Genomic DNA, 15,868 nt, shown 5'->3' on the forward strand with positions numbered 1-15,868 from the left:
CCCAAGTCTCATTAACCATTGTCTAAAGCAATAGTTGTCTACACCATTCTTTTTTTCAAGAACACACCAGAAACGATCATCGCCACCATCATCATGTCGAATCCACAGCTTCTTCAATCCCCATCTGCCTCCCCATCCTTGGTCCCATTAAGCAAGCCACCTAGCCAAGGCAACGGTGGGATCACAGTTTTACCAGTATAGTCTGCGCCTATGCTCCAAAAGAACCCCAGAGGCGCTGAAGCAGGTCTTGCATCAAGTAAGATTGAAGCGGTTGCCAGCCCGAGCGCCATGGAGAACCCATTGTCAGTTAAAGCGGTAGTGACCGTGAAACCCAGCACTAGTGGCTTGTTATCGAAAATGGGGATAAGTGGAGGGCTCGATAAGATTACTGATCTGGTGGGGAAAACGCTCCTCTTGGAGCTTGTTAGTACAGAGCTTGACCCCAGTAAGTACTGAGCATTTCGTTTTAAACTTGAATACAACTTGTAACAAAAAGCAGGGGGAGAAATAGGATGACTTTGATGGAAACGTAGTCTTCTACTTTTTGAAAATTTTGCGATGTTCACAATTTGACTTTTATTTGAAGTGAAACATTCGAAGTTTTTCAAGGTCAAAAATAGCCATATTATACGAATTTGTACCAAAATTTTAAAACTAAATGCCTATTATTAGGTTTGGAGAAAAAGTTACAGAAGTACAGAAGTTGTTATTGACTTGCAATAAACAAGGATGTTTGATAGTTTTACTTATCAACCATTCCCTAAATAAATTCTCCATGTACGTAGGTTTAAGTTAGAGATCATGATCTTTGCCAGAAAAAGATATTTGCAAGTACTGCAAAGGATATATGTACAAAATGCAAAATAAAATTGACAACTGCATGGTTTTTGCCCATATTTATCATATTTGAATATAGTCCTGAACTTCATTTACAGAGACGGGACGAGAGAAGGGGACAATCAAAGGGTACGCGTACAAGAAGGGCCACAACAAGGACGAGGTGACGTACGAGTGCGAGTTCGAAGTTGGAGAGGAGTTCGGGGAGGTCGGGGCGATCTTCGTGGAGAATGAGCACCACAAGGAGATGTACCTCAAGGACATCGTCCTCAATGGATTCGTGGGCGGTCCTCTTAACATCACATGCATCTCATGGGTTCACTCCAAGTACGATAACCCACAAAAGAGGGTTTTCTTCACCAATAAGGTTAGATCATAAAGATAGCTACGTAGCTTCCTATCTCGGGTTTTTCTCATCGAGACCTTCTAGGATTATAACTCGAACATATAGTGTATATATGTGTGTGTTACTTGGAAATTAGGGTTTTTGGACACATATGTATTTTATTTTATTTTTTACGTATTTTATTTTATTTTTACACTTGAAGGCACTTGAAAGGAGAGAATAATTAAAATAAAATGTAAAATATTTATTAATAAATAAATAAAAAACCGTAGAGTCTTCTTCACTCAGTTAGTTATGTATCACGAAATGCAAGTTTTCTCGAGGACAAACATAGTACCGCTTCTAGTTCTAGGTATGAATTTTGAGGACTACCTAGATAGATTTAATTTGGGGCTTGATGGCTTTTGCTGCGCACTATTGCGAGGCAGTGCTATTTACCGACGGAAACGCCGAGCGGGCTAAGGAGACCGAGAGAGGAGGAGCTGGCAATCCTGCGAGGGAACGGCCAAGGCGAGAGAAAATCGTATGAGAGGATATACGATTACGATGTGTACAATGACCTCGGGAATCCGGACAGCGACGCGGAGAAGAAGAGGCCCGTGCTCGGTGGCAAAGAGCTTCCATACCCTAGACGATGCCGGACTGGGCGCCCTCAGTGCGAGACCGGTGAGTCGAGAAATTATTTGTTACCAAAAAAAAATAGATTATTGAATTAATTTCTTTCTTAGCGGGAGATGCCCTCCAAAATTAAGTCCAAAGGTAGAGTGCATAGAAAAAAGACCATGAAAACGAGAGGGCATAAAAATTGGAAGAGATATTTGTAAAGTATAAGAGTAGAAAGGGGATCGTATAAAATCAGCCATATCCAGGCATAAAATTGTATAGCAATTGGGAAATGGAACGTCTGTATCTTTCTCTCGTAAAATTGTAGTCACAGAAACATCAGCCATTCATAATTTCGTATCCTTTTTGCATGCTTTTTGTATATATCATCATATTCTTATTACAAGCTCAGTATCATGTTAAACATGCACATATACTATCATGTAGATCCACAATCGGAATTGAGAAGCGGGAGCATATACGTGCCTCGAGACGAACAGTTCTCGACGATAAAGCAAATGACATTCTCGGCGAAGACGGTATACTCGGTAGTGCATGCGCTGGTGCCGTCGCTAGAGACGGCAATGGTCGACGCAGACCTGGGGTTCCCCTACTTCAGCGCCATCGACAAGCTCTTCAACGAAGGCGTCAACTTGCCCCCATTGCAGAAGCAAGGGTTCCTCAAGGACCTCTTCCCTCGGCTCGTCAAAACCGTCACCGATGCCTACCAAGCTGTCCTCCGCTTCGAAACCCCTGAAACCATGAACCGTAAATAAATTACTAGTCAATCACAGGACAAAACTTTATGTATTATTTATGATGTATGGCGGAGATATTTATACATCTCCAAGATTTCTTATCTATAATGATTAGCCCTATTGTTGCATCCTGCAGGAAACAGATTCTTTTGGTTTACTGACGAAGAATTTTCTCGCCAAACCCTAGCAGGAATTAACCCTATGCAATCCAGTTGATCACGGTAATTAATTATATGTATCAATACACATTTCAACTATTTAATTTCCTAAGACACAATTAATATAGTTCGGTGATGGTTAATTTCCCTTGAAGACATTACTTGATATCACCATGTTGGGTACATCCTTTCCATATATAAGTGGTATTAAAATGTGTACTCAGGAATGGCCTTTGAGGAGCGATCTCGACCCTAAAATCTATGGATCGCTCGAATCGGCCATCACGACAGACATCATCGAAAGGGAAATCAAAGGTTTCATGACAGTCGACGAGGTACACGGATACTCCATCGATGAAGTATCACCTAATACAACCTATCTGCACTCTAGGTTTAGGTGATACTTCATCGAAAGGGAAATCAAACATGCAAATTGTACCCCAATTAATGAAATTTGACCTGAACCCGACCTTTCCGGTTTGGTTCAATTTGATTTTGTGCAGGCCATAAAGCAAAGGAAGCTGTTCATGCTGGATTACCACGACCTGTTCCTACCGTACGTGAACAAAGTGAGGCAACTCAAGGGGACAACCCTATACGGGTCGAGGACGCTCTTCTTCTTGACCCCAGACGAGACATTGAAACTCCTTGCAATCGAGCTCACGCGGCCGCCGACCGACGACGGGAAACCACAATGGAAGCAGGTGTTCACCCCGTCGTGCCACTCCACTGGCATGTGGCTTTGGCGGCTCGCCAAGGCCCATGTCCTTGCCCACGACTCTGGATACCACCAACTCGTCAGCCACTGGTAACAAAAAGCCGATCATTACGTTCGACGAACAAAAAAATCATAGATTAGTTACATTGAAGTATAATAATAACGAAGTAGGCCAATGACTTCTCAACAAGAGAGAAGAATATATTTTTAAAAATTATCCATGATAAGTAGGATATATATGCACATATATATGCACTGTGAGATCTGAGTGTGTAGGTAATTTCTTAATTGTTCCTTACAATGAAATGATTTGCATGAAAAACATGATATTATTTCAAGACGTATCTATTTCCATAAATGCTATTTTGTAATTGACATTTATCAAATTTCGACTGTAACAGGTTACGGACTCATTGTGTCACGGAACCATACATAATAGCAGCGAACCGGCAGTTGAGCGCAATGCACCCGATCTACAAGTTGTTGCACCCGCACTTCCGGTACACGATGGAGATCAATGCTCTGGCTCGTGAGTATCTCGTCAACGGCGATGGCATCATCGAGAGCTCCTTCTCTCCCGGCAAGTACTCCATGGAGCTCTGCGCCGTCGCCTATGACAAGCTGTGGCAATTCGACTCGCAAGGCTTGCCCAATGACCTGATTAGCAGGTATTGCGCATCGGCCGCATACCTCCTTTTACCTATTTTTAACGCATGGAGTGTTTAGAGCAAATTTAGTTTGATAGAACTGAATCTTTACTCGTGCCATCGCTTTTCTAATCGTGTCGATTCGTGCCAGGGGGTTGGCAGTGGAGGACCCGACGGCACCGCATGGCCTCAAGCTAGCGATCGAGGACTACCCCTTCGCCAACGACGGCCTCCTCTTGTGGGACGCCATTAAGGAGTGGGTCACCGACTACGTCAATCACTACTACCCCGACCCGAGCCACATTGCGTCGGACAAGGAGCTCCAATCCTGGTGGACCGAGATCCGGACCGTCGGCCACGGCGACAAGAAAGACTCCCCAGGGTGGCCCGACCTCAAGACCCCATCCGACCTCATCCACATTATCACCACCATAGTCTGGGTCGCCTCTGGCCACCACGCTGCCGTCAACTTCGGCCAGTACACCTACGGCGGCTACTTCCCGAACCGGCCCACCATCGCCAGAACCAAGATGCCCGTCGCGGACCCGACAGAAGAAGAGCTCAAGATCTTCTGGAACAAGCCCGAGGTCACGCTCCTCACGTGCTTCCCATCGCCGATACAGGCGACCAAGGTGATGGCAATCCTCGACGTGTTGTCGAACCACTCGCCGGATGAGGAGTACCTAGGACAAGATCCAGAACCAGCGTGGAAGGAGGAGCCGGCGATAAACGCGGCCTTCAAGAGGTTCCATGGGAGGCTGAAGGAGCTTGACGGCGTCATCGATGCCAGGAACAACGACCAAAGGTTTAAGAATCGGAACGGAGCTGGGATCGTGCCGTATGAGCTCTTGAAGCCTTTCTCCGAGCCCGGTGTGACCGGCAAGGGAGTTCCATACAGCATTTCCATTTGAGAAAATGACATGTCGCTAAGGTGGGGATGGTGTTTGCTGATAGAAACACCTTTCTTTTTTATTTTGTAGAATAAGAGGAGCGTGGTGTATGCCGATGATAATGTGATCATCCTAATCTATGGACAACATCTTTTTCTTTTAATGTCATGATCTAATTCGTCGTGTTGCCAATATCTATAGAATTATGATTAAATGATTAATTTCAGTTTTAGTCCTCTATTAATTGCCAAAAAAATTAAAATTAAAAAGTGAGGATATACACAAAAGGTTATCTTCAGTACATCTATGTTGTTCATAAATACCATATTCCACTACCGTTACATCCTAATGCAGAATTCAATAACTTGGGTAAATGGTCAGTTCAATAGATTTGCTAAACATGCTTCTCAGCCACAAGTGAGACGAGGACCAAACCAACAGCAATTCCAATTAATCGACTTCAACGGCTAATTGATCTTCTCAACAATTATCCAATGGCTAGTTTAGAAATTGATCCTCTTGAAAAATGTCCAACAGGAAGATTGGATGTGGAGGAGTATTAAGATGAAGTCAAGGCACCAAAGAAAGTAGGGGATTCACATTTTATATTTGTCTTCTGAGAGCTTTCAAATTGTAATATTTTGAGAAGTATTGACAGTGCTATAATTTGTACTTCGGTATGAGATAACAAGATCTATTAGCTTGGGTATAAATAAAATTAGCATCGAGGAAAAGTGCCTAAGTATAAGTAGCACATTCAACTGTTACTTCAAATAGATTTATAGTGGAATACAAACAATAGGCTATTAGTATAAAAGAATGGACATAAACTTACAACAAGCTGAATTACTATAATCTCCATGTGCATTGTTCTCTATCTCTCCGTTCAAATTCACCCGTTGCCTGATATAAGCATTACACCATATTGCTTAATATAAAGCAGCTTGTGCTTATATCTTGATTGTCATAATTCCGAAAATATTTGTCGAGTTTCTTCAAATCACCCCCTTCTATAGGTGCTACTGTTAGTTAATGTCACACGTAAGTCTGGCTAACATGTGCCGTTAGATCAAGCCGATTGCACGTGGGGCTAATCTCGTCGTGAAGTAGGCTCATATACTTCAAATCATGTGGCATAGTCGATATTAACATAGAAAATATTTACAATTTTTCGACAACCTAGGTGAGGGCGACCTTTGCTAGCCATCCTTGAGGCCTGGCGATGGTCAGTGGAGGGAAAAAGGAAAAAAAATAAAAATAAAATTCAGAAAAATAAAATAATTGTAGAAGCTATCTACATTGACGTTGGCCATATCACATAGGATGGCCAGCACTGACTAGACCATCACATCAACCATTTTCAATCAAAATTAGCTAATAATTAAATTGGAAAATTATTGATAGATTTAAGACTAAATTGGTATAATTAAAATGTTTAAAACTAAATTGATAAATTCTTGAAACAATTAAGGACTAAATTTGCCAAATTGAAAGGTAGAATTAAATTGGCATGAGCGCAATAAATTTAGGACTTTTTTGGTGATTTTCTCCTCAAATCAGACAAGTCGTCTATAACCCACCCTTCCATTTTTACATTTAGAATTCTCAAGCCTAAACATTTCTTCTCTCATCTCTCTTGAACCCTTACTCACTTAAGTATCGTAAGGCCCTATTGAGTAAAATCCTAGCGAACTTCCTTGTTTTGGGTGCGCAAAGATCCAACCGAAAGGGAGATCAATCTAGTTTCAAGCCGACATATGTATTGAAAATATCCCTCCGACTATGGAGGGCTACGAAATCCTCTTCTTCTTCTTCTTTTTGGCTAGAATTCTTAAAAACAATTAGTATAACGTAAATCTATAACTCGTGTTCTTTCTCTTTATTTCAGATAAAGTGAGAATATAGCATTTTTAGCTCAAGGCTTGAGTAGGCCGTGTTTATTGAGAAAGCTTTTGAACCAAGTGGCGGAGAGCTTTGGGTATCTTCTGAGCCCATTCTTGTAATCCACGTAGTTGATGCCGAACCGGACGGTGTACCCGTCGGTCCACTCAAAATTGTCTAGCAACGACCATGCAAAATACCCTTTCACGTTCACACCATCCCTATATAACAAAGAACCAAAAAATCACGTCAAGAAAATAGGAGATTTCATGCGGAGGCAGAATTCTATTGTTCTATGCTGAAAAAGCAAAAAAAGAAAAAAAAATCTATAGATTTTGTTGTTGTGCCAGTAAATCCCGATTGGTGTTAATAAGTGTCAACAAATTGTTGGTGAACAAATGACCTCTGACTCTTGTTGGTAATTCACCAACGCCTTTATGAAAATTGCCATTTTTTGTATAATTAGTAAGTTAGCAACTTTTATATTGACTTAAACAACTTTTATTTGCATAATTTGTTAATGCTTTGACACTTTGAATTAACGAAATCCAATATGAAATTTTTTGCCTAAATTAAAGTGACTTACCAACTTTTATCTAGCCAAATTACCAACTAATTTTTTTTTACCAACTCCAAAAGTGTAATTATCTTTTAAGATTTGAACTATTCCATTACTTTACCACTTTCATTTACCTTGATTAAAAGTGATTACACTTTCTAACTTTTTTCATAGATTACCAACCTAAATTAGCGTACTCGCCAACTTCTTCCCTGAATTTACCATCCAATATCGAGATAATTATCAATTCTCATTTGAGTTACTTATCGATGTTTATTGGGTTATTCAACTCCAACCTTGCTAACCACTGGGATTTATCCCAATGGCCACCCTTTCCACATGAGAAGAGAGAGATGGGGAGTTCAAATCCTCACCTTCTTGGAGATGTTGAGGTGAGTACAATTTAGTTTCAGGTATGGATTTTGACTCCCATGCTTTGTAAGGAGGCAAACTTAAAAGTTTTAGAGTTAGAATAGAGCAGGACCGACCAAAAAAAAAAAAAAAAAAATCCAACCTTGCTTATTATTTGCTAACATTTTATTTTCATTCATTAGCAATGCACTAACTTACCAACTTTATTTAGAAATTACCAAAATAACAATCAACTTATCTATTGTTCCTCCATTAAGTTTTCTACTAGTTTTAAGTTACCAACTTTATTGACTAGCTTGGATCATAGTGACATATCAAGAAGTTCTAATAAACTCTTGTTTGAATTAATTACAGGCATTTATGTGGCTTTTTTCAAAAAAAAAAAATTAGCAAGTTAGACACTCAGCAACTCTTTTTGAAAATTACCGGCTTGGAAAAAAAAATCATTTTTTTCAGAAATGGGAGAGTAGAATCGTCTATGAGAGAGAGAGAGAGAGATACGCACTTGATTGCTCTTAAGACATAGGAAAGATGACGATAATAATAATCTATTCTCATGTTGTCGACTAGCTGTTGCTCAAGAGGCAGCGTTTCATTATTGAACTCATCAATGCCTGCACGCATGCAAAAGAATATCAAACATGCGAAAATATCTAAATAAGAATCTTATCGGACTAAAGAGACATGCATGATAAATTTTAAAAATTCATAATAGATTTCCCTTTTATTACAAGGAATCCAAGTAACTTGTTTGAATGGCATATACGAAAATATTTGAAACTAGCAAACTATATAGATCTGCTACATAATAGATAAAAGCATTTACAAAAATAATAACAAGATTATATATGTGCATTACTCTTAGGGTGGCTATTTCCACAACTTTTTTCTAACTAAATGTACATTTTATGGGTCGTTTTTTTCCTTTTTGAAGGAAGGAGTAAATTATTCTCTTCAAAAGGAATTGAAGTAAAACAAGATAAGAAAGTAGCAATTCACGAATGATAATTACCTGAAAATTATATTGTTAGATATCAAAACATGCCATTCACCATTAAAAAAAAAAGTAAAAAATACATGCTTAACTGAAGTTGAAGATTAATTTGGTCAGTCAACTTAAAAAGCATGTGTTTTAGTCAAAATGGTGTGGAAATAGCCACACCCCTTAACTTTGTATCCTGTTTGTGAAAATGTTACCATTTTCCGTGATGTAAATGAGAGGGTCGCTGTATTTCTTCTTCACGTACAGCAAAAGACTTCGTATTCCTTTGGGATACACGTATAACCAATTCGAGGCAGCCTGTCCATTCCATTAAAAGAAGTATCAGATTTATTCACCTCTAGTTTCAAGTATATGGATTTCATCAACTAGAAAATAAACTATTAAAAAAAAAATTGGCCCTTAATATCGCTTGCAAGTTACACAGCTAAACCAGTGGATGCTCATTTTCATGTCATGAAGTACATAGCAAAAAATAGGGAAATTCCTACTACAACGGACGCTCACCTTTGGACCAATCGGGATGCCATTCCTCTCAGCTACAACAAATAAGACTAACTCATAAGGTGAAGAAAGAAGAAATTGTTCATTAAACTTAATCAATGATCGATAATGGAACTCGTTGAAATTAATTACAATTGTAATCTTACTTGTAAGGTTGGCACGGGAATCTGTTAAGTAGCTCGGACTCGGGCCCATCAAGTGCGGAGAGTCGGCGATGTAGTTTGCAGTGTAATAGTTCAATCCGAGAAAATCGATCGAGCCTTTCAACATGGCCGATTGCTCCGGCGAGAACTTGGGAAGTCTCTCTCCAACAAGAGAGCGCATCGAATGTGGATAGTCTCCATGAGTTAAAGGATCCATGTACCTGGTGAACCAATTAACAGAAGAGTTAATTTCTGCTTTACATACTATTCATGAATCACGATGCATCTAAAGAATCTATGTAATTAGCCCATGAAAATAACTTTCGATTCTTGAAATTGATTTAAGGACATTTCCTTAGCTCAGTCTATTTACTAAACAGATGGTGATTGATCGTACTAATTCAATTAACTCCCTGCCTTATCCCGAAATGCATTATTTTTTTCATCGTACTAATCAGAATTTAGATTTTTTATTTGCGGATTAGGAAAAGAGTGCCATTTGGGTATAATTAGGGCCCATAATGGAAGCTTAATGACCCTCAGAAAAAAGAGAGAAAAAAACTGGGGACGAAGCATCTAGATATAAATAAAACCACTACTAATCGATTTGAACAATCATAAATATTGGAAAAGTGAACAAATATAAAAAATTCAAAAAAGGGCACACTTACCATCCAAGCATGAAATCCAGGGCTCTTGATGTAGCATTTTTGTCGCGTTTGGCATCTGAGTAAGGCACCATCCATTGAGACACTAGCGTTATCCCTATCTTCCCCTTTTGCGATTCCTGCGTATATCCAACTTTTTCGATTATAACATTTCTTGGTAAGGATGTACAAAAACAAAGTTAGATAATTTTCTAGAAATTAACTGACCAAATTTTAGATAGCTATCGATAAATTCTTTTATGACAAGAAAACTCATTATTAGTAGGCACATTAGCAAATTTAGTTATCTCACGTGTTTCTCTATCAAAATGAAGATGTTATTCAAATAATAATCACGCCGTGTACGTTATATAATCAAGTTCCAAAAAACTCGGTTCACAAGTAAATCAACAAACGGTCATTTGATATTGAAGCACAACTCACACACGAAGCATCACGTGAAGAATTCATCCGTAGACATCCAAATTTGCAGCAACATGTGTACATAATTACTCAAAATTGATAGATTATAAGATAAATTTTAGAAACGATGCATATGAACGATAGGGACAGACAATGGAAACGCGACAACAAGACACGATCCTTAACCCTAAAGCAACAACTACATATATGTTAAAAGGGTTTTTGACCGCTCACCTGATACTTGTGCCTATACAACTTCACAGCCGTGGCATGAGCAAGAAGCTGGTTATGAGACACCAAATATGGCTCAACCCCAGAATCACCGCCCGTGCAATTCATCCTTTGCCACTCGGAGCATCGACCAGGTGCGGTAAGTCCAATGGCGTAGCCTCCCACACTATAACTGAATGGCTCATTCAGTGTTATCCAATGCTTCACTCTATCCCCAAACTCCTTAAAGCACACACCCACATAATCTTGGAAGTCATCCCTAATTTCAAATATCAAATTAACCCAAGTACTCGTACCTCTGAAAGATTTATCCAGTTATGTGCAATAGTAATATTATGTAACATGTTAATATGGTATCATTCAAAACTAATCAATTGCTCGTCTTACAATCTATGCCTTTGTTATCGAATGTAATGAATTAAAAAGAAAAACCAATTGCATCATACTATCACATTAACACGTTGCATGACATAGACATAATCCAATCTAATTTGAGCAACTCACACGATGCGAGGACTCAAGAAACCACCGTACTCGTCTTCCAAGGTTTGGGGAAGGTCCCAGTGGAATAACGTCACAAAGGGTTGAATTCCTACATCAACATCAGAAGTTAACCATCCTAAGATCAAATAGGTGTGTGAAATTAACTTGAGAGATAATATAGGAGATCAAGCAAATACCTTGTGCTAGTAACTCATTAATAAGGTTGTTGTAGTAGTTGATACCTTCCATGTTCACACCCCCACTCATTTTTCCTTCTGAAAGTTGCCTCAATGACATTTTAGTGAGTATACCATTTACATTGTCTTATTAACTTGGGAAACAAATGATAATGTAATCCAAAGCCATCCAGATGGCTATCGCATTTTACAATAATTTTTAAAACGTCATTGATGGGTCCATTAATTTACACGAGAGAGCAAATTGAACATAAATAAAAATTGAAAGGGATAAAAGTTAATCCAGCTTACTTGGTAAAATTCTAGACCACGAGATGGAGAATCTGTAAGCATCTAAGCCCATTCCCTTCATGATTCCAACGTCTTCCTGCATCACGCTAATTTTTACAATCAATAAAACATAATTAATTGCCCTTAATAACCCTTTTTTGCTCTTACATTTGAATTGATGTGACAAGAAAAAAAGGGGCATTCCTTTTACAAGTAACATTTAGTCAAATTAGAAATTAGTGCAAAAAAGAGTGACCTTGTACCGGTGGTACGAGTCAACCGCAACATCTCCATTGCTTCCATCTGCTATTTTGCCTGCCATTTTTTATACCAAACAATATAGATTGGATAAGAGAAAGAATGTGATGTAAAAGATTGATACACAGATCTTTCTTCTTCTTTTTTGTCAATTGTTTACTTAGCAGAAGTCTATTATAGATGAGGCAATGTAAGCACGAGATGTGTTATTCCCCACAAATTATAGACTTTAATCAAATCATATCTATTGTTCATTGTGATCTCAAATATCCCACAACTTTCCAAAAGAGTTTTGATTTATTTGCAAAAAGGCGAAGAAATCGATTTCTCATTCCACGCCATTTGATTCAAGAAAGAAAGAATGAACTAATGCCCCATTTAAGTATCTCAATTGAACTACTGATAAATGGAATTTTACATAGAAATAGTATTCTTTCTTATTTCAATGATCCTCGAAAGAGAAGAAAGAGTTCCGGAATTGCTAAATTATGTTGCATTTGGTGTTAGTATTTATAAGCCGACGCTAGAATTGTAAAATACTACATTTCTTGTGATTTGGGAATATTTATAATCTCTTACGGACTAGAATTGAATATATATCAAGAAAACATAGCAAGATGGAATGAAAATCATTTATGCTAATTATGTCCCAATTGGTGCCACTTGCCTAAAACAACAAACCATGCTACTTATTTTCGAAAATTATAATGAGAAGTCGCATGAATATCGAAATCTTATACACACGATGCAGATTAAGGCACAATCAGAATGTAGAGATTTTATGACACCATTCCTAATTTATAGTCTCTAGCATTAATCTCGTATATAAGATTACAGGCCCATGCCTGTCCTAATTGTTAACTTATCTGCATTAGTATCTCAAATATGTATGTGTGTGTGCGTGTGTGTGTGTGTGTGTGTGTGTATGTATATAGATGTGTGTGTGTGTGCGTGTGTGTGTGTGTGTGTGTATGTATATACATGTGTGTGTGTGCGTGTGTGTGTGTGTTTGGGTAAGTCAGTATATAATTATTAAAATGTCATGGTCCATACAATTTTTGTCAACATGAAAGGGAAGACATCGACGTGCGTACGGCGAGGCCGCGAGGGGACTCAAATGGTTCAGCATTTCTCAACACCTTATCCTAACACCTTGTATATTTTGATCCAATCCATTATAAAACAAGACATGTGGGGACAAACCCAACCACAGTTCTATGGAATTTAAATTCGGACACAAGATAAGATTTTCTAATAAAAAAACAATTGCCTTGCCGTAAAAATCGATGTCTATAAATTTTAATCCTTGTTAATTGGACAATTATATTGCACACATGAAAAAAGAGATCTGACAATATTTATCAGTGATAAAATGCATCACTGTTTGTATGTGTGGAGGGGAGGATATTAATGTAAGCCAGCTCACAAGAAAATAAATTAAAAAAGAAATGCAAATATAAATACATAAACACACGATCGGTTTTATTTTCTTGTTATTGAAATAGTAATTTGTTTATTAACAACCCAAAAAAAAAAACACTTATTCCCCAGGAAAAATAAAGAAAAGTGGTCCTTTCTATGGTTGTTGAGAGAAGATATCATTATGCACAAAATAGATACCAAGTTGCAAAACGTCCAAAAAGATCATTATAAAGGAATATATATTGTTTTATCTCTCTCTCTCTCTCTCTCCACATTGATAATTAATTCATCCAGAAAGGATGGTTCACCTAAGACTGCTGTCTGCATTGAAACTGAAGAGCGCACATCCTCCACCACCAAGAAAAGAAGGGGGAGAAATCAACAGAAAAATTTCCAGACCAAAAGAAAGACTCCCACCAACTCATTTCACTTTCTCCTCCTCCTCAAGAACGAGAGAGATGGAAATAAAAAATAAAAATAAAATAAAAATAAAAAAACTCTTCACAATTCGTTCACGACGATATCAAGGTCTAAACTCGTTCATGATACCAACAATTTCCTAATATGTACGATTAGTTCTGTTCACCATGTCATTCATATAAAAAATAACTCACTAGACGAGGGTATCGAATGTTGAGAGAGAGAGAGAGAGAGAGAGAGAGAGTCACCCGGATATTTGTGAGTGTAAGTGTCCCATATACTTGGCCCTCTACCACCTTCATTTGCCGCACCTTCATACTGAACAAGAACCAGAGGCCGAGCAAGAGCATCAAAAAATCACCGCCAAAGTCGGATTTTTCACCTCTCCCCTCAGGGAGAAGAAATTTGGGATGTAAAGGAATGGTATGTAAATGAGCTGAACCTGATAAGAGGCTGAGGCAGTGCCGAAGAGGAAACCAGCTGGGAAGCTGCTTCTGTTGAGCAAAGCAGTGTCGTACATGGGTGTTGCAGTAGCTCCGCTCTTGATAAGTGAGCTCAACACCACCAGCACCACGAAGCTTGTTAGGAGCATATGCCCTTGAAAACCCATTATAGCTTTCTTTTGTTCAAGCTTGCTTTGTGTCCGTTTACGTACATGTGTCTGAGAGAGAGAGAGAGAGAGAGAGCTGGGCTCTAAGGGGACGCACCAACCCTATTCTCATGTCCTTACATTGATATAGGACTGCCTATTTTCTCAAGACTGAGTCTCGTGAATCAAAGTCCCCAATTAATATCATTTAAGAGGAATTTTTTTCATGTGTATAAAGAGATGCTCATTTATTATCGTCAAAATCACACTTAATTTCATGAAAATTGAATGTTCTTTCTGGGGAAAAATACACCGCCTGTAACTAGGTTAAGCCTTAATTAAATATCTTCAGTCATGTTTTGACAACTAATCAGCCAAATTTTAAATATTAAGGATCCGATCAAACGAACATGAAAATGCTTAGAATTTATATTACATTTATCTAAAACTAGTTAAAACGATTAGACCATTTTTTATCTGTTTTTCACTAGATGAATTACATCAACTCTCCTTTGGCTGCTCTTGGTACCTCCCTTTTCAATTCCTGCGTACGATGTACCCAAGTCTTGGTCTTTTCTTTTACTCTGCGTACGATGTACCCAAGTCACGGTCCTTTTTTTTTTCTTTTTTCTTTTTTTTTCTTTTTTTTGTTACCTTGGTAGTATTCCTTTTCAAAACCGGAAATCATCGACCTTAATGCTGACGAAGCTGCACTTGGAAGCACAATATCCGCCGGAAGAAAAGATTCCCTAGGTCAAGATACAGACTTTCTCCGGTTGTCTTATATGAAGACGGCAGTAGATTAGAGTTGAATGGAAAGGAGCCAAAAAGACGGCGATGTTATCATATGCGTGAGGACCAGAGCGAGTCACGAAGGCGAAGTTTCAATTAATATTCATGGCATATGCCTTTGGTCCTTACAACTTGTCCTCCTCTGGACGGCAATGAAGTCCAATGCATCAACTCAGCCACGAACACATGCATGCGTTCTCGGGCAGAAAGGTTAGGGAAAACAAAGGGACGACGATGGGTCCGATTGGCCCGGGTTTCCTTGAACGTGGTGAGTAGTTCGGGCAGTACATAATACCCGACTTGAGGGCACCGACCCCTTAAAAATAAGAAGAGAAATGTGATACGAATCGTTATCTTATGGAACAAAAAATAATGATATTATTGCATTTTTTCTTTCTGCATTTGAATAAGTTTAGCGCTTTAGCATAGGTAAGGTAATAACTCTACCTCGGTTGGCACGTACCTCACCCAAAAGATTTTTGAGTTTAGAATTTGTTTTGATGTGGTCCCTCAAAAGATAACGTTCGATTTGACCACCAAGAAATCCAGGCCAAGCCAGAACACATTTTCTTTTCTTTTTTTAAACTTTTTCAATGTCGTGCTAGGCAATATATCTTTAGTCAGATATTTAATAAGTCGTGTCTCTAACCTCGTTAAACAAGCCATATCTTCCATATCGAAAGTAAGGGACTCGAGACAATTTAATCTCTTAATACTGAA

At 38.5% G+C, this 15,868-nt stretch overlaps 2 protein-coding genes across 2 annotated transcripts; one reads left to right on the top strand and one right to left on the bottom strand.

The window, feature by feature from the left end:
* The first annotated feature begins 210 nt into the window (after positions 1 to 210).
* Positions 211 to 4,997, top strand: LOC104423499 (linoleate 13S-lipoxygenase 2-1, chloroplastic). The gene is made up of 9 exons (XM_039302788.1): positions 211 to 445; positions 936 to 1,204; positions 1,612 to 1,849; positions 2,234 to 2,554; positions 2,681 to 2,747; positions 2,905 to 3,037; positions 3,206 to 3,510; positions 3,822 to 4,088; positions 4,219 to 4,997. Exons 1-9 carry the CDS (start codon positions 211 to 213, stop codon positions 4,976 to 4,978), a joined length of 2,595 nt encoding a protein of 864 aa, XP_039158722.1. The 3' UTR covers positions 4,979 to 4,997.
* Positions 4,998 to 6,697: 1,700 nt separating this feature from the next.
* Positions 6,698 to 14,490, bottom strand: LOC104421567 (beta-glucosidase 24). Its single transcript, XM_010033557.3, has 13 exons — positions 14,210 to 14,490; positions 14,016 to 14,085; positions 11,924 to 11,982; positions 11,689 to 11,764; positions 11,398 to 11,475; positions 11,222 to 11,309; positions 10,721 to 10,976; positions 10,088 to 10,203; positions 9,420 to 9,637; positions 9,277 to 9,308; positions 8,967 to 9,069; positions 8,275 to 8,383; positions 6,698 to 7,059 (listed from the first exon to the last, which is right to left on the bottom strand). The coding sequence occupies exons 1-13, from the start codon at positions 14,375 to 14,377 to the stop codon at positions 6,873 to 6,875; spliced, it is 1,560 nt and encodes a 519-aa protein (XP_010031859.1). The 5' UTR covers positions 14,378 to 14,490; the 3' UTR covers positions 6,698 to 6,872.
* Positions 14,491 to 15,868: the final 1,378 nt, after the last annotated feature.

This window comes from Eucalyptus grandis, chromosome 10, assembly GCF_016545825.1.
Source record: "Eucalyptus grandis isolate ANBG69807.140 chromosome 10, ASM1654582v1, whole genome shotgun sequence".
Lineage (NCBI taxonomy): Eukaryota > Viridiplantae > Streptophyta > Magnoliopsida > Myrtales > Myrtaceae > Eucalyptus > Eucalyptus grandis.

Coding starts and splice junctions, on each gene's coding strand:
- LOC104421567 (XM_010033557.3), bottom strand. CDS start 14,377: ATGGGTTTTCAAGGGCATATGCTCCTAACAAGCTTCGTGGTGCTGGTG. Junction 8,384..8,966: donor CATTTACATCACGGAAAATG/GTAACATTTTCA, acceptor GCATGCGTGCAG/GCATTGATGAGTTCAATAAT. Junction 7,060..8,274: donor TATGTCTTAAGAGCAATCAA/GTGCGTATCTCT, acceptor TTTGTTATATAG/GGATGGTGTGAACGTGAAAG.
- LOC104423499 (XM_039302788.1), top strand. CDS start 211: ATGCTCCAAAAGAACCCCAGAGGCGCTGAAGCAGGTCTTGCATCAAGT. Junction 1,850..2,233: donor GCGCCCTCAGTGCGAGACCG/GTGAGTCGAGAA, acceptor ACTATCATGTAG/ATCCACAATCGGAATTGAGA. Junction 2,555..2,680: donor AACCCCTGAAACCATGAACC/GTAAATAAATTA, acceptor TGCATCCTGCAG/GAAACAGATTCTTTTGGTTT.